At 45.4% G+C, this 23,366-nt stretch overlaps 1 protein-coding gene across 8 annotated transcripts in view; it reads left to right on the top strand.

The window, feature by feature from the left end:
* LOC109915908 (roquin-1-like) overlaps nt 1-20,182 on the top strand; it is a 100,842-nt gene extending 80,660 nt beyond the window's left edge. For all 8 annotated transcript variants that reach the window (XM_020515583.2, XM_048601808.1, XM_048601807.1 and 5 more), the window contains 8 exons: nt 435-608; nt 1,251-1,406; nt 3,269-3,491; nt 5,110-5,206; nt 5,810-5,954; nt 6,915-7,070; nt 12,311-12,423; nt 14,090-20,182. In XM_020515583.2, coding sequence (XP_020371172.2) covers nt 435-608; nt 1,251-1,406; nt 3,269-3,491; nt 5,110-5,206; nt 5,810-5,954; nt 6,915-7,070; nt 12,311-12,423; nt 14,090-14,231 — 1,206 coding nt within the window. In that variant the 3' untranslated portion in view covers nt 14,232-20,182. The remainder of the gene's footprint in view (nt 1-434; nt 609-1,250; nt 1,407-3,268; nt 3,492-5,109; nt 5,207-5,809; nt 5,955-6,914; nt 7,071-12,310; nt 12,424-14,089) is intronic.
* Nucleotides 20,183-23,366: the final 3,184 nt, after the last annotated feature.

The raw sequence follows: 23,366 nt of genomic DNA, 5'->3' as shown, positions 1-23,366 counted from the left end.
ACCCCCAACTCCTTATCTAGCATTTTCTTTCTTCTGTTCACAGTATGTGTGTATTACCCATCCCTAATTGCCCTCAGGATGTTGATGGCGAGCTCCCATCTTGAACCACTGCAATCCATGTGGCATAGGAACACCGCAATGCCATCAGGATTTTAATTCAGCCACACTGAAGGAGCGGCGATACATTCCCAAGTCAGGACATGAGAGTCTTGGAGGGGAACTTGAAGGTGGTGTTCCCATGTATCTGCTGCCCTTATCTTCCTCAATGTGTGGGTTTGTGAGGTGCTGTTATAAAGCCTTAAATCTGCTTAAATACATCTATGTTAGTTGTATCAATGACTACTTGTAACAGCAAGTTCCGCTTCTGACGGAACTTCTAAAGGTTTCTCTTAGACGTGTAACAGAATGTTGATGATTGTGCTGTTTGCTTCTAGGATCCTCATGTCAGGGTGCCACAGCACCAACCTCAACCTCAGCCAAGCCTGGATTATCTTCACCGGCGCAGGAAAGAGTTAATGGCCCAACTCGAGGAGAGGAAGACCATTTCTCCACCTCCCTTCCCCCCGACCGCAGCAATGCCATCTTCCTTTGTCGATGTTTCCCCCGAGGTACTTGGAACTTTCTCCGTTTTCTCTTATCAGGAATGTATGAACAGCAGTCAGTTTTGAGAGCACATCAGGGTTTGGCCATGGAAGCCTGGAGTTTGAAAGTGGCTTCTGTGCATGAGGGGGGGAAGAAGGCTGTATCGTGCAATTGCATTAAAGTTGACTGGTGACATCCAGCCCAGTGACTGGCTCATTCAGTTCCCTGGCTTTTCCCCCATCTGTGATCCAGTCCAGACATTGGTTCTCTCCCAGTCAATGATGCAGCCCAATTGTTGATGCCGTCAAATCTTGGATCCAGTCCAGTTATTGGCTCCTTCAACCCCAGAATTTCTGTATCTCAATAAAACACGCGGGTCATTCGTAGCCTCTGTTGCACCCAAAATGCTCAGATTGCAAGTTCGATTTCCTCTTTAATATTTTCTGAACAACCTGTTCAGAAATGCCGTTCTCATACATGTGTGGAACAGGTGAGACATGAACCTGGGCCTTCTGGCTCAGAGGCTGCGACACTACCAGTGCATCACGAGTTCTGTTTCCTTTTACGTTGTACAGCCCTATTTTACAGATGCTGGTTTTAAATACCAATCTTTCAGCTGTTGGTTTCAGTGTAGATGTTAACTATGTGTTGCATGTTTCTGTGCTCAGTATTCTGATGAGGACCTGAAAGCAGTCAAGAAGTACAAGGACCATGAATACGCCGCTCAATACTCGCCCTGGTCTTGCGACACTATTGGTTCCTACATTGGCAGCCAAAATGCACAACCTAAAGACATTATGCCTTCCAGTGGAATGGAGATGAATGTAAGGCATACTCTTGCATTGGTTTACTAAGATATGTAGTGGATAATGGTATTAATTCACCCAGGTGGAGGTGGGCTCAGTGAGCTACACACAGAAAGCGCATCTGAGATGCACTGTCCGTGCTCGGGTAAAACATCTTTTCAGGACAGCAGCAAACTCCCAGTGTGCCTGAGCTAAGGAGGGAATCAAATCCATCAGGATATTTTGGAATAGAATCCCCAGCAAAGACAGAAGGCCTCAAAACAAGGATTATTCTATGATATTCATTGTCCTGTTTACATAGGGTAAATCTCCCTCTGTATTGTTCCTATCAAACACTCCCAGGATAGGTATAGCGTAGGGTCTGATAGAGTAAAGCTGTCATTGTAATATACCTTAACCTCAGAAGTTAGGTTTTGTGGCTAACAGTACTTAACCATCATGTTTTTTGATTTGAGGGTTTCATGCTAGGTTGCAGTGCTAAGTGCTAATGACGTGTGCCCTTGAAGAAATTGGTTCAGGTTCCAAAGTTCTCCTGCACATGTCCCTTCAAGGCACAGAGAAAGAGCAAGGACTTGTCCATCTCACCAGTCAGGTGCTTGTCAGTCACAACCCTAAGGGTGAAAGGACAGTCTTGACTAACCACACCATCTAGTTCCCACTGTTGTAACTGTTTACACAGCATTAAACCCAAGGACACTGGGAGGGATGGTGATAAGGTCATGTGGTTGGAACAGGCAGGTGTGTGTGTTGACTCTGCGCTGGGCTTGTTTCACATGCCCTTAGAAATGGTGAATCATTGACAGGCAGCAGTGATTGTACAACTGCTGTTCTTGGAACTGAGAGTACAGGATGTCAGAATAATCAGACACTTGAGACGAATGTGTTGTAATGTGTGGAGTCCTTCCTCCTCTGTTTTAGCAAGTGAACAGGGTATGCTTTGGGTGAGAAAAAGACCCCCTTCCTTCCTAAAGTCATAGCTGTATTTCAGTCACCTCCAAGTTTGAACTGAGTTTGCCATTGTGTGTAATGGTGGAGATGGGGCCAGCGTTTGATCACGGTAAAATCATGTGCTTTCACATTCAGCCTTCATCAGGCCGTTTTGATGTTTCCACTCGTGTGGACGACATAGCCCCACCATAATAAGACAGTCGCTCATACATCTTATCGAGAGTTCAAGAGAAACTCCTTTCCATAAAAAGTGGTTAAACCGTGCAACATGCTGCTGGAAATGGCAGAGACCCCAAGTAACATCCTAAATGGAAGTTCATATAGCAGAAGGATATATTGATAAAATGCGCACCGATCCAGTACAGTATAGACACTGGCACAGACCAGTTGGGCTGAATGGCCTTGTATGTAATGTTGGAGTCTTTCTTGCCCTCCACTGAACAGTACTTCTTTTTCACTGTTTTAGATTTTGATTTCAGGGTTGGTTTTGAGTGTGTGGAGGGCAGATATGCTGGCTATGGCTGGATCTTTGTGCATTTTAAAGCAACCCAGTATGACGTGACTGAGGGAACTCCTTTTGGGGAAGATTTGTGCCAAAATCAAAATAGCTGTGTGTGCAGAAGTCTCAAAGTGCAACCACTCCTTAATTGAATCAGGCGCTTCTGCCTGGTGATGAGAATAATCCCCTGAAAGCCCCAACTCCTCCCCCTAAGCTGGATTTATTCAGACCTGCCTGTGTGAGAGATGGAGCAGAATCGCCATCACTTTACGTGCACTTAGCAGAAGGACCATAATGGTCCGCCACTGGTCATTGCACCTCAGGCAATGCTGCAGCAAGACCGGTCAACCGGTAATGTTTTAGAGTCACGTTGGTGTGAGTGTGTGATGACTGATCTACTCTGTTACTCACAGCTTCCTTTGTCGTTTCACAGAACGTTGACAGTAAAGGCCTGAGGGAGCAGCTGATGAATCTGGACCTTCAGAGGAGAGCAGCCGAGAGCAAGGAGGAGGATCCCATCATACCCTTTGGGGAGTTGCCAACTGTTTCCAAATTCGGTGCCATTTCTCGCACCTCTAAAACCAGCTATCAGACAACAGGGCCAGTGCAGGCAGTGGCCTCACAAGGCATTGCCACGAAGCCCATCAGTGTCTCGGGTAATGGCAACATCCAGGAAAACGTTGTGTGTCACTGCAGTCACAGACAGCCATTAAAACCACTGAGTAACAAACAATAACTGCATCCTAAATGTTCAGGACAATGCTGGTTTATACCTCCATCTGGAATTTTACAGTCACTCCGTTCTAATTCAGTTCCCTGATATTCCCATTGCAAATGCCATAACTACATTCTGACCATCCCATCACTGACATAAATCCACTCTGATATTCCCATCACTGACGTTGGAACATTGTTCCTGGTGTTCCCATTGCTGAATTTCCAAAAAAGTATTCTTCTTCTTGCATTCACAAATAGTTAATCTGCAAAATAAGAGTTCATTGACTTGGTGATGATATTATTGTGGATAAAGGATTAGTTATCTGAGCAGGAATTAGAAACAGTGGGTGTAAATGGAGCACTTTGAAATTGGCAGTCTGTCTCTCTTGGAATGCTGCAAGACTCAGTGGCAAGGCCTCAGCTATGAACAGATTATGTGAGTGAAGAAGATGGCCATCTTCATCTCAAATGCTGAACAGCAAGATATCAAACTGAGGTGTAGAGGACAGAGAAAATCGTAGAAATATAGTCTGGTTAAAAGTGTGGACAACACAGTGGCAGACAGACTGTAGCGTTGTGAACTTTAAGGTTATTTACCTGCCCATAAAAATAGAAAAGCAGAATTTTTTTGTAAAAATCGTGAAACTTCTAAATGTTGCACAGATAAACCTGGGTTTACAAGGGACACAAGTTAGTATATAGATACAGCAAGCAATTAGGAAGGCAAGTTGTATGTTGACCGTCATTGCAAGGGGATCACAGAATAGAAATGCATTCGTGCCAGATATCAATGCCATGTGGAAGTGTACTGTATCCGCACCATGGTCACCCAGCAAGATCTGTGTTAGAATAATATAATGAATAGTATAATGCTGTCCTTATTTCTCCCTGACATGTTGCTCCCTTCACAATGAGTATGAATGTGAGCAGTATTTACTTTAACCAAGCCCTGACTATCTGCCATTTTGTTGTTTAGCTCAGTTGGTTGGATGCCTGGTTTGTGATGCAGAGTGACGTTAACAGCGTGGGTTCAATTCTCACAAAGCAGAGGTTACCTTTAAAGGGTTCTTCTCAATCTCTTGCCTTGCCTAGAGGCATAATGACTGCCAGGTTAAACCACATCCGGTCGTTTCTCTCTTATGAGAGAGCAGCCCTGTGGCCCTCTGGGACCATGGCGACTTTTTTACCTATCTGTTGCTTTGAGGTAATTTTAAAAAAAGAGAGAAAAACAAATTGGTGGGAAAGCTCAGCAGGTCTGGCAGGATCTGTGGAGAGAAATCAGGTTTAACGTTTCCGGTCCAGTGACCCTTTTTCAGAACAGTTGTACCTAATAGGGGTATTCCTAGAGTCAGCAAAGGAAATACAGAACCATGGAGCTGTATAGCCTCTGAGCAGGTAGCAGTCACCAGATAATGTCTGCACAGGACAGGATTGTGTAAGTACCTGAAATCTCTCTCCATGTAAAGAGCAGTCTGCAGCCTCCTTTTCCCTTACGCTGATTAAAGCAGCTGGGATTGAAGTTTCTCTAAATATGTCTTTTTTTTTTATCTTCTGTAGATTACAATCCATACGGAAGCCACAACAGTTGGGCGAACTCACCAGTCTCGTACTCGTCACACCAAACCATGCCTACTCAGGGACATTTCATTGACAGGTAGGAGCTACTTAACCCTGTCGCACCTATCACTTACCACCCTTGACTCTCTCCTCCCCGTACAGATCAACGAGTTATGCCATCACCGGACAGTGGTGCAAATGTCAAATTGGCTCCTATAACGAGAGGCTGAACTGAAATATAAGCATGTGAGGTGAAGGAATAGAGAGCTAAATTGGTCTGGAAAGATGAAGGATCTCGTGGAGTATAAAGACCGGTTTAGTGTGGTCGGGCCAAACGGCCTGTTTGTGTGCTCTAATTGTGTCATGTAATTCGATGAGACTTGCAGTGAAGCTATCTGTAGGTGGTTACCTCTGTGACAGATTGGGGGAGTTGTTGGACACTGTCTCGGTCAGTGTGAATGGAGCTGAGAGATAAAAGGCAGAGTCCACAAACCCAGCACGTCCCTCACCCTCAACAGCAGAAAGTGAGGTCTGTGGACCAGACCCCCAGTGAGGGTCAGCACCTTCGGGAGAGGAGGGCATTTGGGGGTCTGTGCTTCCCCCAGTGAGGGTCAGCACCTTCGGGAGAGGAGGGAGAAAATTTGATAGTTTTCTAGGTGCACAAAAATGTTTATTGATGGATGATTTCACCACATTCCAGAGAGAGACTGAACATGCAAGAAGTGGCTGCCTCTGGAAAACACACTGTGGCTCAGTTGCCTCCAACGGACAGGGAGCAACTGAGGTTGGAGCTACAGCAAGTGAACCAGCAGATCAGCCAGCAGAACCAGCTGCGAGGAATGGAGGCAAGTAACCAACCCCCTTTATCCTGCTTATTTGTCATCACCTCTTAATGAAAATCTGGGCAGGGGAGAATATGCAGTAGCACAGGGTGGAATTAACATGGAACACAATGGAACAGGTTAACGCATAGGGCGTGCACAAACCAGGCAAAGACCATCGACTCCAGAAAAACAGCAAACAGACCTTTCAGCCCATATTGATCAAGTTCCCCAAACTAAACTAGTCCTTTTGGCTGCATTTGGCCCGTATCCCTCTTAAACTGTTCCTATTCATGTCCCTGTCCAAATCTCTCTCAAATGTTGTAACTGTACCTGCATCTACCACTTCCTCTGGCGGTTCATTTCACACAAGAACCACCCTCTGTAGAAAAAGTTGCCCCTCGGTCTTACGAGGAAAGATTAAAAAGACTAGGCCTGTTTTCTCTGGAGCATAGAAGAATGAGGGATGACCTAGATTCACATGTACAAATCTTTTACAGGATTTATAGGGTAGATGCCAGAAGGATGTTTCCCCTTGGCTGCCAAAGTGAAGAACATCCTCCAAAATGTTCCCCTGGTGGGGAGCTCTAAAGAGACAATTTGAGAGTTTAGAACCCAGGTGACTGAAGGCCTGTTGACAAATGGTGGAGCAATATAATATTGGATTGTACAAGAAGCTAGGTGCAGAAATGTAGGCAATATCCATAAGGGTTGTAGGACAGGAAGAGATAAGAAATAGGAGGTGGGGTGGGGGAAGGTAATGGAAGAGTTTGAAAACAAGGCGGAGAATTATTAAAATTTGAGGTGTTGCTGAACCAGGAGTCCATTGAGGTCAGCAAGCACAGAGCAGTTGGATGAACAGCACTTGGTGTGAGTTAGGAGTTCATGAGGCAGTGGGTACAGCCAGACTAGTCTCAGACTGGAGGCATTTGAAAGTACACACTGATTCTCTGACCTGTACCTGTTTGGCCTTGCATGTTTCAGCCTGCTAACAGCCCAGTGCTGTTGCAGCGAGAAGTCTCCAGCCAGGCTCCACCACAGCACACCTCGTGGCCCAGCCTGATGTCCAGCGAGCAGCTGAGCTTGGAGCTGCACCAGGTCGAGAGGGAGATTGGCAAGAGAAAGCACGAGCTGGAAACGGTGAGTGCGGACATTTCTACCCGATCACTGCTTATTCTAATCTTCAGACTAGCTGAGTTCTGTTACCACAGAGCAACACACACAGGATTAATTCCCCTTTTACACTAGCATGTAACCCGCCTACTGCCCCTTTGATGAAGCTGATCCAGGGATGGCATCTCCCTTTAAGAACATAGAACGGTACAGGCCCTTAGGTTGGCACAACATTGTGGGCCAATTATCCTACTAAGATCAATCTACCCTGCATACCCTACATTTTACTATCCTCCATATGCCTATCCAAGAGTCACTTAAAAATCTCAAGTATCTGACTCCACTACCACTGCCGGAAGCTCATTCCACACGCCCACCACTCTGTGTGAAGAACCTACCTCTGACATCTCCCCTATACCTTCCTCCAATCACCTTAAAATTATGCCCCCTCATAATAGTCACTCTATCCATTCTATCTACGCCTCTCATCATCTTGTACACCTCTATCAAGTCACCTCTCATCCTTCTTTGCTCCTATGAAAAAAGCCCTAGCTCTCTCAGCCTTTCCTCCATAAGATCTGCCCTCCAGTCCAGGCAGCATCCTGGTTAATCTCCTCTGCACACTCTCTAAAGCTTCCACGTCTTTCCCATAATGAGGTGACCAGAACTGAACGCCATATTCCAAGTGTGATCTAACCAGAGTTTTGTAGAGCTGCATCATAACCTCACGGCTCTTAAACTCAATTTCCCTGCCAATGAAAACCAACACACCATATGCTGCCTTCACAATCCTACTGTGCGCCTTTCTCCTGGCTCCGAGGTTCAAATTCCCCTGGGTCTAGTAATGGGTATATTTTAGCCCCAACTACAAGTTTAAAGTTACTGGACTAATAGCCAATCCCTTGAGCATGTCCACTGTTGGTTTTCATCAGTGGACCGTTATCAAATTTGGCTTCCAAAATCTTGATTTAAAAACTTGATATGATCCTTGTACCACCCAGCCCGTGTTATGTTTCGCATGAGCAGGCAGGCAGCAGTGGGCAATCTGTTTTTCTTTTGAAGGTTTTAAAATTGCAGGAAGGAGTGGGTGTGGGTACTATCTTCAGAAGGTACCCTGTGTGCATCCGGGTCAAACCCTCCCACACGATACACTTTGCATTGCAGAAAAGCACCGACCTTCTTAAACAGCACCTTCCAAACCCGTAATCGCCACTATCTAGAAGGACAAGGGCAGCAGATACATGGGAATACCATCACTGTCTGCAAGAACCACCACCCCCACCTACCAAATCCGCTCTCCATCCTCACTTAGAAATATATCACCTCTCCTTCAGTGTCGCGGGGTCAAAATCTTGGAATTCCCTCCCTAAGAGCATTGTGGACATTCCTGCACCATACGAACTGCAGCAGTTCAAGAAGGCAGCACACCACCAAGGGCAATTAGGGACAGGCAATAAATGCCAGCCCAGACAGTGATGCCTACATCTCATTAATGAATTTTTTAAAATGCCCCCTTCCTTCCTTTCAGTGCTGATTTTAAAAGCCCAATTCTACCTTCTTTGTGCATCACGCTCCCTAAGATGGCCCAACTAACCCACCTTATCCCTTCTGGCTTGGATGCAGGCCTTCACCCTGGGACTGGTAGCTATCTTGGTGGCACTGCCTACTGAACTCTGGCATTGCTGGGACCTGCTGCAGGTGCTGGATATTCAGACTGACCAGCAGCTCCAGGGGCTGGGGTCTTCTCCCATTGAAGGGCAGGAGTTTCACTGCACTAATGAAGCAGCACCCTGTGTATTCTGGCTGTGGGGCAGGCATGGTGCAAAGCGACTGGTTGACAGATGACTTTCCTTCCAAGGTACAAACTGTCTGGCCTCAAGCCCCTCGCACCCCAAGTCACATCTCTGATATTCAGTGAAGTTTGATGGTACCTTTGTCTCCCATCTGTCTCCCACTGTTGTTGGTAGCTTATGACTGGTCTTACTTGCTTTTTGGCTTTAGTTTGTTCCGGGCCAACAGTTCATTCTCCTGTGTTCACAGAGAATCACACAGAATGGTTACACCAGAGAAGTAGGCTGTTCAATCAGTCATGTCTGTGATGAGTCTTTGAAGGAGCAATTCACCGAGTGCCAATTCCCTCCTGAAAGCCTCAATTGAATCAGCCTCTGCCACACTCACAGGCAGCACATTCAGATTCTAACCACTTGCTGGGTGAAAGAAAATTTTCTCCCACCTCTGTGGCTTCTTTTTTCCACTCTCTCTAAATCAGTGCCTTCTGGTTCTAATCCACCCACCAATGGGAACTATTTCTCCCTGTCTACTCTGTCCTTATGAATTTGAAAACTTGACCACATTTCTCTCAAACCAACTCTTTGCTATGGAGACCATTCTCCAATCTACTCCTATAACTGAAGCTTATCATTCCAAGAAGCATGTTTTGCACCCTTATAAATCACATTTACCTTTAGTATTGCACCCAGGACTGGATTGAACTCAGTTGAATTCCCCATTTCTTCTGGATCTAATGGTTATCTCCAACTTCATCCTTTTTTCCGGAATTGACTGTGTACACTTTTAAGATCTCCGTTAGCGTGGAAATATTTCCAGGAATACTCCTGGAACTCTGGTACTCTGTCCTTCAAAAGCGTTTGGATTTCATTCATCATCCACAGGGATTTAAGAGGGCATTTGTTGATTGTTTGGATAGAAACGGCATGTTGGGATATGGGGTAAAGGCAGGAGATTGGCACTAGGTAATAGAATTACATCAGACAGAAGGAATACATTCAGACTTCTTTGGTTCTGTGATCTGTGGTGGAAACTGGACAACAACTTGGTGCATGTTGTCTCGCTCATGCATATCCATTTTATCCCGTCACAGACTTCTGACTTATAACTGGAACTTCTTCCTAACGTGCCCTTTATAGATTCTAAAGGGACTTGACGGAGTAGGTGCTGAAAGCATGTTTCCCCTTGTGGGGGAGTCTGAAACTAGGGGCCAAATCAAAAAAGTAAGGGACCTCCCATTTGAGAGAAATGAATTTCTTCTTCTGCAGTGTTGTTCGCTTTCTACAGTCTACAGTTAGTCTTCTGTTTGCCTTTTTCTTCACTTCCATTCTTCCACTTCTTTTTATTTTCCCTTTACCCCTCCTAGACTCCTCTCTTGTGTCATCATGTCTCCTTTCATTTCTGAGCATCTCTAATGTAATCACTGCCCTACCAAGCCCCTGTCCCAACCTTTCTATTCTGCCATTGAGCCAGACTGACTTCTTTTTTAGTTAAGTCTACAGCTTCCCTCTTGGCATCCTTTTGAAGGATCTACTGAGACACTCATTATTGCCTCCTCTTAGTAGCAACCCAAGCTGCCTGATGCTACTCTCACCAAATCCCACCTCTCTGACATGTCCAATGGGTGCCAGTGTTTTCCCCCTCCCATCCTTATCCACTGTTGGCCCTGTAGACGCTGCCAATGGATCAGTTGTCATTGCCCATCTCTTGTGACTATGCCGTACAGGAACTTTATAATTGGCATAGCCTTGACAGATTCCAGGTTGAGGGCTGGTGTCACCAATTGTATTGCAGATTGTGAAGGATAGCACTGGAGTCTGTCCACATTTATAACCATTTATTTACAAGCACGTGCCTCTTCACTTACAGACAACAGTTTCAAATTGTGCCCATTTATAGGGCTGCAGATGAATTCCCATTTAATGCCTATTACCTGCATATAACTGAATAAACAAAATGCAATTTGAAACATTTTCCCCTTTAATAATTCCTCCCTGGCTGGCTCCCCTTGGTCCAGACCAATGGCCTGGCATCCATCACCAAGATCACGGTCTGTCCTGACCTCGTGCTGTTCTGGTACTTTCTCATCTTTTGAGCGACACACCTTCCTCCACCTGTCTCACCTATAGATTCCTCACTCTCTACCACCCACTCACACCAGGTTGCTCAATGAAATTTCTTCATTGCTTTTGTCCCTCATCCTTTCGGCCTGTGCACTGTAAGTATTCGTTCTCGGTGATTTCACCATTCATCTCAACTTCTGAATTCGCTGTCCTCTCATCCTCTCAAAATAACCTACGATCTCCCCAACATAAATTCTGAAACTGTACCCCATAAGGTAGATTTCCGAACAAGGGGAAATGTTCTCTCAGTATTCATCCTGTCAAGCCACCTCAGAATGTTAATCAATCCATGTCAATACAGAACCCTGAACACTATGAGCAGTTGTTTTGTGATTTTATTTATTTTTGTCGTTTGCATTTTGTTACAAAATGCAGTGAAGTGTTGTATGTTGTCGTCACTCTTCGGTGCGATTATAAAACACAGAAAAATAAACCAAAACATAGAATATAAAGGCAGAAGAATTTAAAAAAAAAGTGTAGTAACCTTTTTAATGTGGTCCCAAATTTCGAAATCCAAAAATGCCGCATCTACTCATTCCACTTCATTGGCCCTGCTTGTTACATCATCAAGAACTCTAATAAATTTGGCAAACACGATTTTCTTTCACAGGTCCATGTTGACTATGATTGTATTCTGATTTTTTTCCCCCTGTCCTATTATTAATGATGGCATTTTCCCAATGGCAGATATTAAATTAACTGGCCTATTGTTCCTTGTCTCACTCCTTTTTTTTCACCAGCGGTGTTACATTAGCATTTTCCAATCTGCTGGGACCATGAAAAAACCTATGAAATTTTAGGTGATTACAATCCATGCATCCACTATCTCTCCAGCCCCTTCTTTTAAGACCCTCAGAAGCATGCCAACAAGTCTAGAGGACCTGAAAAAAGGTCACTGGACTAGACTCGATGTTAACGTTGCTTCTCCTCCAGAGAAGCTGCCAGACCTGTGAGCTTCTCCAGCAGTTTCAGTTTAGGTGCAGAGGATTTGTCAGTCTTTAGATGGAAAAATTTGCCTAATACTTGCTCTCCGGTGATAAGGATTGTTTGATGCTCCTCCTCCTCCTCCTCCTCCTCCTCCTTTCCCCTTGATATTGTACTGTTATTGAGATGCTCATGGTGCCTTCCGCTGTGTGAAGACTCAAAAAATGTTTGTTCAAAGTCTTTGCCATTTCCTTGTTTTGCCTGATGTAATACCCCAGTCTGACCCTCCTGAGAGACCCGTGTTTACCTGCTCTCTCCTTGTAGAAGCTCATGATGTCTGTAATAATATTGTGACAGCATTCCTAGCAATGTCATTTGACCAAAATGCATGATATTTGTGATGGATCGTAATTCTTTATTTTCACTATGCAGGAAAGTCGTCCCTCGCTTGATATCCAGTATAAACTGGCATCTAATAATCAGACTGAGAATGGACAGTCTGAGCAGCAGCATAAAGCCCCTGAGGATCTGCAGCCTTCCCTCAGGTAACAACTCGGAGCCCAGTGTTTTATCACCATGATTCTGTCAGAGCACATCCACAGTTGGCTAGCTTTAACTTGCTCTCTGAATAAGGACCATGCCCCATTCTGCTGTGTTTCTTGGCATGTGTTTGCATGAGCACAGAAGCTGTGCCACTGACAAAATGTAGGCTTTCAGTACAGACATAAGAAGACAACAGGTCCAATGTCTGCAAGCGAATGACACTAACTGTAGTAACTTGAGCATGCAGGCCTGGTTCCAAGTTCTGTTTGGCCAAGCTAGCTGCTCTCATCCTTGTAAATGCACTATGTATTGGGCTGATCTTTTTTTATTCCACATTATGGCATCTGATGAATCTAATAACCTGCAGTCACACAGACTGACCACTTTGACAAAATGGCACTGGGGGTGAATAGTTCCTTAGTTTTAAAATTCTGAGAGAGACTGAATTGAAGAGGGTTAGAATATTCTGACTATACAAAGTGAGAAGGTTCAATTGTAGATATGGCAGTGTTAGTATTGACTGTATTCTGAATTTGATGATTAACGTATTTTGGCTGTGGTTTTAAGGATAGGTTGTATTCTGGCTCCTGGAGAGATGGGCACTGTTTTTACCATAGTTGTCTTCCACAGTATTCCCAGGGAATTGGAGTCTGGGTTGGCACTCTTTCAGTTCCATTATCAGGACTCCCCCTTATTCAGCTGGAAGTTTTGTTGTAGCTTTAAAGTGTTGACATTCCCGATCACAGATGCTTTTGTTGGCACTTTTGCCATTGATCAACTTAATTCCCTCCCGATCAATCTGAATTCATGTTGCTCTAGAAGCAAATAATGACTGTGGAGTGGGGTAGTAGGGACTGCCGATGCTGGAGAATCTAAGATAACAAGGTGTAGAGCTGGATGAACACAGCAGGCCAATCATTTTTCTGAAGAAGGGTCTCAACCCAAAACGTCAGCTTTCCTGCTCGGCCTGCTGTGTTCATCCAGCTCTACACCTTGTTATCTAATGACAGTGGAATGTTTGGTGTTGCCTAATCTATGTATGTGAGGCACTTTAGATATCTCTACAAGGCAGCCAAGCCCCAAGACTAATGTTGTTTCCAATGAAAAGTCACTTGTTTGTGTGAATGAGTGTACATTTAACACTGGCATGTTGTAGTCCTGATTCAGCCAGTGTTATGTCCAGCAGTGGCTCAGTGGTTAGCATTGCTACTTCACAGCGGCAGGGACCAGGTTCGATTCCACCCTCGGGCAACTGTCTGGGTGTAGTTTGCACATTCTCCCCGTGTCTGCGTGGGTTTCCTCTGGGTGCTCCAGTTTCCTCCCCCAGTCCCAGGGTTAGGGAGGATTGGTCATGCTCAATTGACCCATAGTGTTCAGGGATGTGCAGGCTTATGTGGATTAGCCATGGGAAATGCAGGGTTACTGGGGCTGGATAGAGGTGGTGGGTCTGGGTGGGATGCCCCCAGAGAGTTGGTGCAGATTCGATAGGCTGAATGGCCTGCTTCCACACTGTAGGAATTCTATGATTCTAAGATTATAGTAGTAAGAGGCTAAGAATCAAGGGGCTGAAGAGAGTAAGTTTTCTATATGCACAAAATTATTAAAAGCAAAGGCTGGTCATGTCTCTGCACGAAACTGAAGCTCTTATCTGTTCTTCTCGTTGTGTAGTGAGGGGTCAAAGGTCGGGGCCTCCAGCTTTATGACAGAAAGCGCCATCAACACTCTAACCAGCAAGTGCAACTCTCTGAACCTGGCTTCTGATACCAAGGGAGCAGGTGACCGCTGTGACAGCCAGCAGAACGGGATTTAAACAAACAACCTGCCCTGGACAAGCCAGCCCAAATGTCTGGTTTAAAGAAAAACGCAGCACTGCAACCCGACAAACTTGACATGCCACTCATCTAGATGCAATGCGTCAAATTAGCATCAAATTTATTTGTTGTTGTCGTGTACGTGTGAAATAACATTTTGTTTTATTAGTGTGCATGCCTTGGCTTGCAAGGCATGGGACATATCCTTATGATTACCTGGTTAATCTTAGCGAAGTAATCTCACCCTATTGTATACCCCTACTTCAGAACTGTGCCTGCAACAGCGCAAGTTGATGAAGTCACATTCCCATGGGATTCTGAGATGATGTGACAAAGGATGACGTCACAGATGGAACCTTTTTAGTTCCACCGCAGTGAGGAGAAAATCCTTCCACTAACCTACTTACTGAAAGGTTGTTACTCCTCTGGGGGGAGAGAGCTCCGCCATCTCTACCTTTTTTATAGGACCTTCACCTGGAGGTTTTATAGCCAGATGGAGGGAAAAGTCAGGAGCCCTCTCAACCAGAAAAGTAACATTCTTAAATATTGTCATTGTGCTTTCCACAGGGTGGAAATTAACTAACCCAAGAGCAGCCTTACTGGAAAAGGTTTATTGCTTTCTGAACACATTCGCATGTTGAAGACGTTGCCTCCTTTTGCTTGGCCTGGCTCCAGAGAGTCTCATGGAAGCTGAAGCTTCACTCAGACTGGAGAGATGGTGGTTTGGTCATAGGGTCCCCACTGTGGAGGAATTTGACCACAGGGACTTAGTGTGGGAGGGTGAGGGCGGAGAATCCATTTCCTCTAAACTATGTGATTGCATGTTTTTGCATCAATTGGAAATATGCCATGCAGAGGACAAACATGCTATTTAAGATGCTCTCTTTTAAGATAGACCCTTACACAGCTATCTTAAAAGGACTGAACAGTGGTGTCAAACAAACCACATGGAGATGAAGCATTGGTAGCCCCAGTGTAGGAAGGGGCTGGACAGCACCAACACTACCTCCAGCTCCCCACCCACCCCTTATTCCCCACCCTCCCTGAGTGGACTGAGACTTGGAGCCCTAGCTCTGGGAGAGGCTGAAGGAGTTAGAGTTGGGATTGAGCGCTCTGGCTGTCTCCTATTTGCACTCTACCACTAGTCAACAGCAGCAAAAGTCACAGGGATCCAAACAGTGGAAAATGATCAAATAAGATAGAACTGCAGAGACAGAATAAGCCATTCAACTGGCATGTTTGAAGCACCAAAGGACAATGTTGCTTCTCTTCAATCTGCAGTGAACTCTGAGCAAGTTCGGTATTTGATCATTAGTTTTTCTGTGGCTCTAATAACCAGTTATAACAATGATTCTGATCATGCCCCAGCCTTGAGTCTGTCATGACTTCATCAGAGATGTTGTGTGGACAGGGTCCCAGCTCTGTGTTTTCCCCCCACCCCTCCGTCAGGGTCCCAGCTCTCTGTGTCCTCCCCACCCCAGTCGGGGTCCCAGCTCTTCGTGTACCCCGTGATGGTGTGCACTTGACCGGCCATGTCAGGCTGTTGGTTACTGACTTCTGCTTGGCATTTGAGCTTTGTACAGTTTTTGTGTGTGTTTTTTTTAATGCGGAAAAGTTCTTTTTGGCACTGCTTTTAAAAATGGACAAAGGCTGGTGTCAAGAGCTTCCTCTTGACATTGAGGAGACTGATTTTTGTTGCAGTCTGCTTCAGACCTGACCCTCCTGTTTGGCAGCTTGCTTCAGCTGGTCTCAGCAACCGTATGGACCTGGCTCAATGTGACAATTAGGACTGGCATCCTGGGCACTGTTTATCACAGCAGTGTCCAGTGAACCCACCACACATTCCCACTACTGTATTAAACAGGAAGGGACCTAATAATTCCTGTCAAATTGGAGGGGGCATAACATAACAAGAGGTTTCCAGACTTTGTGTTGAGAGCGGTGGATTTCACATTTTTAGAGAGAGAGAGAGCGAGACCCCCCCACCCGCTGCCCCAGTTGGGTTGAGTTCAAACTTTTGAGTTCATGCCTGACCTTTACCCTTCCTTACCCCAAACACACGTGACCTTCAGCCTGATACTGGCCTTGGTCAGTGCTCTGCCCACTGGTTTAATACCCTCTTCTATGGTGTGTGGTATCTGTGCCACGTCTGAGTTTAAATCAACAAGTCGGTATTGTTGTCCTCAGCCATGCTGGGGACATTGTTCACAGGACGATTCCTAAATGTCTGGAGGTTGACCCGTATCGGGGAGACCTTCCTGATCCACGCCAGTGGTGCAGCCCCATTCATTTGATTTTAAAAATATTCTCGCTGAGGATTGACACCTGTTCCACCCCTCCCCACCTCTCTGCCAGCACCAGCTTTCATATCTCATAACCTTCAGCTCCTGCTCCTGAGCTACAGTGCAGTGTTCAGGCTGCCACTCTCGATCAGTGAGAGTGTAACAAGAACTCGCTTGGGGTAGGTAGCATCAAGGGACTTGATTCCTAAAAGGCTTGCATTGTCACGGTGTGTAAGCAGGAAGGCTACCAGAGGGAAGGGATGGAGAAGATCTTTATCACCTCTGCTGATTCTCCTATTTCAAAAGTGGGTGAAGAGCTAGACTGTGCAAACTGGGCTGTTTGTGGGCGAGAAGATGAGGCATTAATCCATCAGAAACCTCTTTCTCCAACCATACTCAAGATACGTGCATCCCCTGTTTATTTCCAAATTCTAGCAAGTGCAGTTTTTTTTTGCTCTTTTTCTCTGGGGGTTAGTATGAAAGCATGAAGCAAACTATGGATCCCACCTCGCAAGGTGAAAGTACGGATCTGTTGATCCCAGAAAGGAGAGGGCCAAGGTCAGTTCACTTTGGAACTGCTGCCCAGACCATTTTCATATTTCTCTGGGATGCTTCAAACTGAAAGGTTTCCTGAGCAAAGCACTCCCTGTTAAAATAAAGTTGCTCAATGCTTTGTCAACAGTATCGGTCACAAATCATCAAATGTTTTTAGATTACTTTTGCAGCAGAGTGTGTAACTCTTTCCTTCTGAATGCAAAGTGCATTGATCTCAGTCATGCTGCTACTACAACACAGGGAATATGTCAACGCCTGGGCTGGTAGAATACACGGGACGCATATCCCTCACTTTCTCCCTCCCTCCCTCACTTGTGGTGTCAGGTACCAGGGTGTGAGGGTGCCCCTTATAGTGTCAGATACGGTGACTTCCTTTTGAATGTTTAATATCTCTGTGTCCCATTAGCTGTTTCACTCCCTTGATCTTGTCAATGACTTTTGTGAAGTTGTTTTTCCTAATAGGGAAGGAGTTAATTTATGATTTGTTTGGGGGAGGGCACTGCTGATTTGCCAATATTACAATAGGCATAAAATCTGATGTTGGCCACTAGGATTTCCCAGGGCATATGTTGAGCTAGAGGTTGGGCACCAGAATGGACCACAGGATGAAGACTCTTAGCAGCGTTCAGTACCGAGTCCACGGTAGCTCTGGAATGTTAGTCACAAGTGACTGACAAAGCCTGTTTAATTTCATGCAGCTCATTCACTGGGTGATCTCCCACACTAGAGACTTAACTCTGCTGAATTCTGGCAGGTTGAGGTGGGAGGCACCCAAGGAGAGGAGCTCTCACTTTCACAGGTCTTGTCTAGATTGGACGAGGCTTCCAGGTACATTCTGCTGACTCCAGTCAGTAATGTGAAATGTCAGTCCAGCTCACCGATGCAATTCCACCCTGAAACCTTCTGAACCGCCACCACCTCCCGACGACGACCTCGCCCCCCCCCCCCCCCCCCCTCCCCCGTCCCAACCTGTTCCATCTGACCCTCTTCTCTCCAGCATCCTTGCTTCCTTGTGGCTTTAAGAAGCTCCAGCTCCATTTTATTCCCTGGAAGCAGCCCTGCAGAGTGAGGCCTTGTTTGTTTGTTGTCTGTCTGGATCTTGGGGCAGAATATTCCAGATTCTGTCATTTTTGTCAGTTTTGATTTGTATGTGACTTCCTTTTCTTTTAGAGATGCCATGCACCAGGTCTGAACAGAGAGCTAGACCGAGCGAACGTCTTTAGTTTTAGTTTGTTTGGCTGCCGCTGATAATCAGTGAGGGCCTCTGAGTGTGCATGCCCCACAGATTGCACCTTGGCCATTGTGGGAATGGGAGCTGTTACCACATGGCCAAATGTTGACTGAGTGAGGGTTTCACATTGTGTGGGGCTTCGTACAGTACAGATTGACGGTGGCACTTTTGGTTTAGTTTGTAAACCGCTGCCAGTTGCAGTTTCTAGCTGGTCTTGTCAGTCTGGATGCTTGGAATGGTTCTTTCTTTTTGAGATTCCAATGCAGAAAAGTCAGCGGTGAGTGTGTTTGTGAAATTGCATCAGTTAATCTCAGACCGGCTATTTTCTGTATTTTTAATTCAGCTGTTTGCTATCAGCAGAGGTATGAATTTTATCCTACAATCAGGCTGTGCTAATGCGAGGGACTGGCTTTCATCCCTCACCAGGTTTTTACTGTCTCCCTGCTAAACTGCACATTTCTAACACAGTGCTCCCATACACTCTCTAAACTGCTGCCCCACACTCTCAAGCTAGCAGACTTCTGTCAGAATCCCAAGATTCTCCCAATCTCAAACTCATTTCAGCCAGTACATCTCTCAATGTCTGTCCCCCTCACGTTCTCTTACTCTCTACCTTTATCTTGTTCTCACTTTGGCTTAGTTTCTCTGTCTCTCTCTCTGTCTTTTCTGAACATGCTTTCTTCTTTATATCCACTGCTCTCTACTTTCCCTGTTTTCCTCATTGCATGCCTCTTTCACACATTAAGATGCAATCCCCAGTCCTGTAGAAGGAGCCTTGAATTCTGTGTGGTTTGGGTAGTGCACTGGGGAATGAAGATGCTGCAACAAGTTTGGGATTTGCCTTGATATTGTGCGGGGAAGCTACCACTGACCACATGTAGGGAACTGCTAACCTCTATACAATCCAAGGGCTCCACCATGTGCCAGCCCTTTTTATCCAAATTGACCTGAAACCTCCTGTTAGACCAGGCATGTAATGGGATTGAGGGATGTATAATTTCCTCCCCCCCCCCCCCCCCCCCGCCCCAACCCCAGCCCCTTTGAGTGTTTAGACATCCAACCAGTTACGAACCCAATCAACTATGGGCATCGTATGTATGATCTCCGATGTGGGCACTGTGTGCTTGAGTGGTTGAGATCCTAATGATTCTAATCATTAACGTTGGAAATGTGCAATTTCTTAAATACCATTGGAAAGGCAGGATGTGGACCCAGGCAGCTGAGGAGCCTTTTTGGATGGTTGGATCCCTTCACTGCCTATCACTCAACTCTTACCCTCAACCTCAGGCCTCCCATTCTCTCTCACCCCCATGATCAGCCTCATTTTATACACTGGATCTTGGGAATCACTCCATATGAAGTGCTTTGGATCTACAGTTGGCACACAGGCACTTACAGCTGCCCAGTGATGTTTGGTCTTTGCCAAGGGATCTGAGGAGGAGAGTGTACCGATGATTGTTAGGAGGCTTTAACTGTATCGCGGGAGGATCTAACCTGACCACAATTGCTGCAGCCAATTCTCGCAGTGAGAATGTTGCCTTTCTCACACATCAGCTTGTTTAGTTTTCTTAAATTAAGGTAAAAAAAATTTCCTGAAAATTTTGTTTGATATACTCCAGTATGGAATGTTTTAGAATATCTTTCTCCAATGTGGAATGTAGCTTTTTTTCCTTTGTAAAGAATTCACTGTGTGAACATTGTTTTTTGCCTTTGTATAGTACAATAATATTCAGCTTCAGGATTGGGGAGATTAAAAAAGGGGGAAAACAAACTGTACATGAGATTGTTCTGCTTGTCAGAAAATGAATGCAGTTTGTGCAACATGAGGAGTTCAAAAGGACTTCAAAAAATTGTTTAAAAAGAAAAAAAAAGTTAAATTGCATCTGGTGTCCTTGGTGCTGTTTATTTACATTTGTTAACTGATTCTCCAGCTGTCCTACCTCCCTGTAGCTTTCCTGCAATGCTGGGGCTTTCCCTTCTGGTCTCCTCCTGACACAACCCTCACCGAGCATAGGTTTGAATATCCGCAGCTGATTCAATTGAGAAGTCCTAATTAAAAGCGGATCCTCTTCAGTTTTTGCCAAGGTGTTGTCGTCTCGCCCGGGAACTGCTACTGGACTACATGGATCCACCCTGACTGGTCATACACAGTCCTAAGCCAGAGGATCCACTATAACGTCCATCTGGTCCAGAACGTGATCCATTTTTTTTCCCACAGAGGATTGGTCTGTCGAGCACCTTCGATGTCCTCCAATCAGGAGAAGGTTTTCGACGGAGTCTATCACGAATATCTGCTCGGGATGCAGAGCATTCAGGTTCTGGATAAAGTTTGTCTCCCAGATCCAACTTGTGTGCACCACCATGGAGTGTCTGATCAACGCTGGCTCACTGCAAAGTGCAGGAGCGTTAAATGAGCTGAAAACCTGGTGCAGCTGCCAAGCAGCATCAGCATCAAGTGATAGAGCTAAGTGATTTCCACAACCAATGGATCACATTGAAACTCTGCAGCCTTACCACATCCAGTCGTCAATGGTGGTGGACAATTAAATGACTCACTGGAGGTAGAGGCTCCGCCAATATCTCCATCCTCAATGATGGAAGAGCCCAACACTACAAAATGTAACGCTGAAACGTTCGCAGCAATACTCTGCTAGAAATGCTGAGTGGATGATCTATTTCGGCCTCTTCCAGTGGTCACCAGTATCACGCATATCGGTCTTTAGCCAATTCTATTTACCCCACGTGATATCAAGAAACAATTGGAGATACTGAATGCTGCAAAGCCTATGGGCCCTGACAACATTCCAGTAGTAGTACTGATTTTGTGCTCCAAAACTTACTGCTCCCCTGGTCAAGCTCTTACAGTTACAACACTGGCATCTACCTGACATTGTGGAAAATTTCCCAGATATGTCCTGTACTCAAAGCAGGATAAATCCAATCCAGTCAATTACCGCCCTATCAGTCTACGCTCGATCATCAGTAAAGCGATGGAAGGTGTCATCAACAGTGTTATTAAGCAACATCTGCTCAGTAGTAACCTGCTCAGTGACGCCCAGTTTGGGTTCTGCCAGCACCTTCCAAACCCACAATCACTGCCATCTGGAAAAGCAAGGGCAGCAAATAGGTTGGAATACCACCACCTACAAGTTCCCCTCCAAGCTCCTCACTGGCCTGACTTGGACATTTATCGCTGTTCCTTCAGTGTAGCTGGGTCAAAATCCTGGTAATTGCTCCCAAATACCATTGTGCTTATAGCAGTGGTTCAACAAGGCAATTAGAGGTGAGTAATAAATACTGCTCCAGCCAGCAATGCCCACGTCCCATGAATGAAATAAAAAATGAGGCAAAATGGTTGATTAATTTCTTAGTGAAGTTGAATGCAACTCATTGACAACCTACTGATGAGGGTAGGAGGGGACTAAGGCAGGAGAACTGACACACTGCAGCTTCCTGTAGAGAGACCTCTAGTTTTGAGTGGGAAATATCTAAAGCCTGGCCTCCTCCTGTCTTCACTGGCATGGGATATGTAACTGGTCTGAAGCGAATGTGGACCATTCATTCACACTCCTTACTTTCCAACCACACATTGAATAATCAAGACAATTGAACACAGACATACACATGTAGGATTCATGATGAGGTTTCACAAGTGTTACTGTTGTTGGTGCAGGGTATAATATTGAAATTGAAACTAAGGGGCTGATGGAATGATCCTGAATATGTCATGCTTTAGTCCTGATATGAGGAATCAATATCTACAGATTCCAGTTGACACTGAGATAGCACTGAAGCAGGAGAAACTATCCCAGGGGCTAAGGAATTCTACTAGGCTCCCTACACCAAGGAGCTGCATTTGAAAGTGATGAAGACAGAACTAAGAGTTGGGGCTGACAACAGAGATTGTAACTGCAAGTGATGGAGTGTTTCTGAAAGTGACGCGGGTACAGGTAGGGAGCTCTGCGGGTATAATACAGTGACCATGATGACACAGAGTTTGATGCAGGAACGATGATGTTACTGAGGGTCTGAGAGGGATGATGAGTATAGGGATGGTTTGCTGGAGGAATGGTGAAGCTACTGCGGGTCTGATATGGGGACAGTGCCAATACTGAAGGGGGTTGGCACAGTGTCAGCTGGTTGTCAGGGTGAGCATAGCCTTCAATAGTTACAACTAGTAAGAGATAGATGCTTTCTAATCAACCTGTTCTGAGATGTTATGACACACTTTTGGAGCAGGTGGGACTTGATCTCAGACCTCCTGGCACAGAGATCAGACACTACCACTACATCACAAGAGCCCGCTTTGTTTTCAATAACTGCCACCTTGACATTCAGATCCATCTTCCCAAGTACATTAGCATGCAAAGCTCAATAATTAATCCAGTGACATTACCACAATGCTGCTAACTCTTAAGAGGGGATGAAGCCGGAGGTAATGCTATTCCGTCTCCCAGCCAGTATTGCTCATTGCAAATGTTAATTCTCAGGCGCCTTATTTTGCCAAGTCACTGATTTGATAAATTTGCCCAAAACACAGCCACCAACACCACTATCCCCGAAACTCACCCAGTGTTCTGACTTCCTTCAAAATATGGCATGTGACTTACTGGTGCATCCGGTGAGTGCCCTTGGCACCCCTGTAATCAAAATATCACTGGCTCATTGCAGATCGGTTCTGTACAACCAAATGACTAAGTATTGCTGAACAAAAAGATGCAATTTGTCGGAACTTTTTGTTGGCACGCTGATTAGCGTAGCAACGTAAAGGGAAAACAATGTTAACTTAAATGCAGTGGTACTTCTTCAATTATCAAATTTTTTAAAAATTCATTCATGAAATCAGGGCATCACTGGCTAGGCAGCATTTATTGCCCATCCCTAATTGCCCAGAGGGCACTTAAGAGTCAACTGCATTGCTGTGGTTCTGGAGTCACATGTAGGCCAGGCCAGGTAGGGATGGCAGATTTCCTTCCCAAAAAGGCATTAGTGAACCAGATGGGTTTTTCCCCAACAATCAGCAATGAAGTCATGATCATTATTCAAATGCCACCATCTGCCATGGT

Source organism: Rhincodon typus, chromosome 10, assembly GCF_021869965.1.
Source record: "Rhincodon typus isolate 14 chromosome 10, sRhiTyp1.1, whole genome shotgun sequence".
Taxonomy (NCBI): Eukaryota; Metazoa; Chordata; class Chondrichthyes; order Orectolobiformes; family Rhincodontidae; genus Rhincodon; species Rhincodon typus.
The sequence above is the reverse complement of the archived record's forward strand: the minus strand, read 5'-3'. Positions and strand labels throughout refer to the sequence as shown.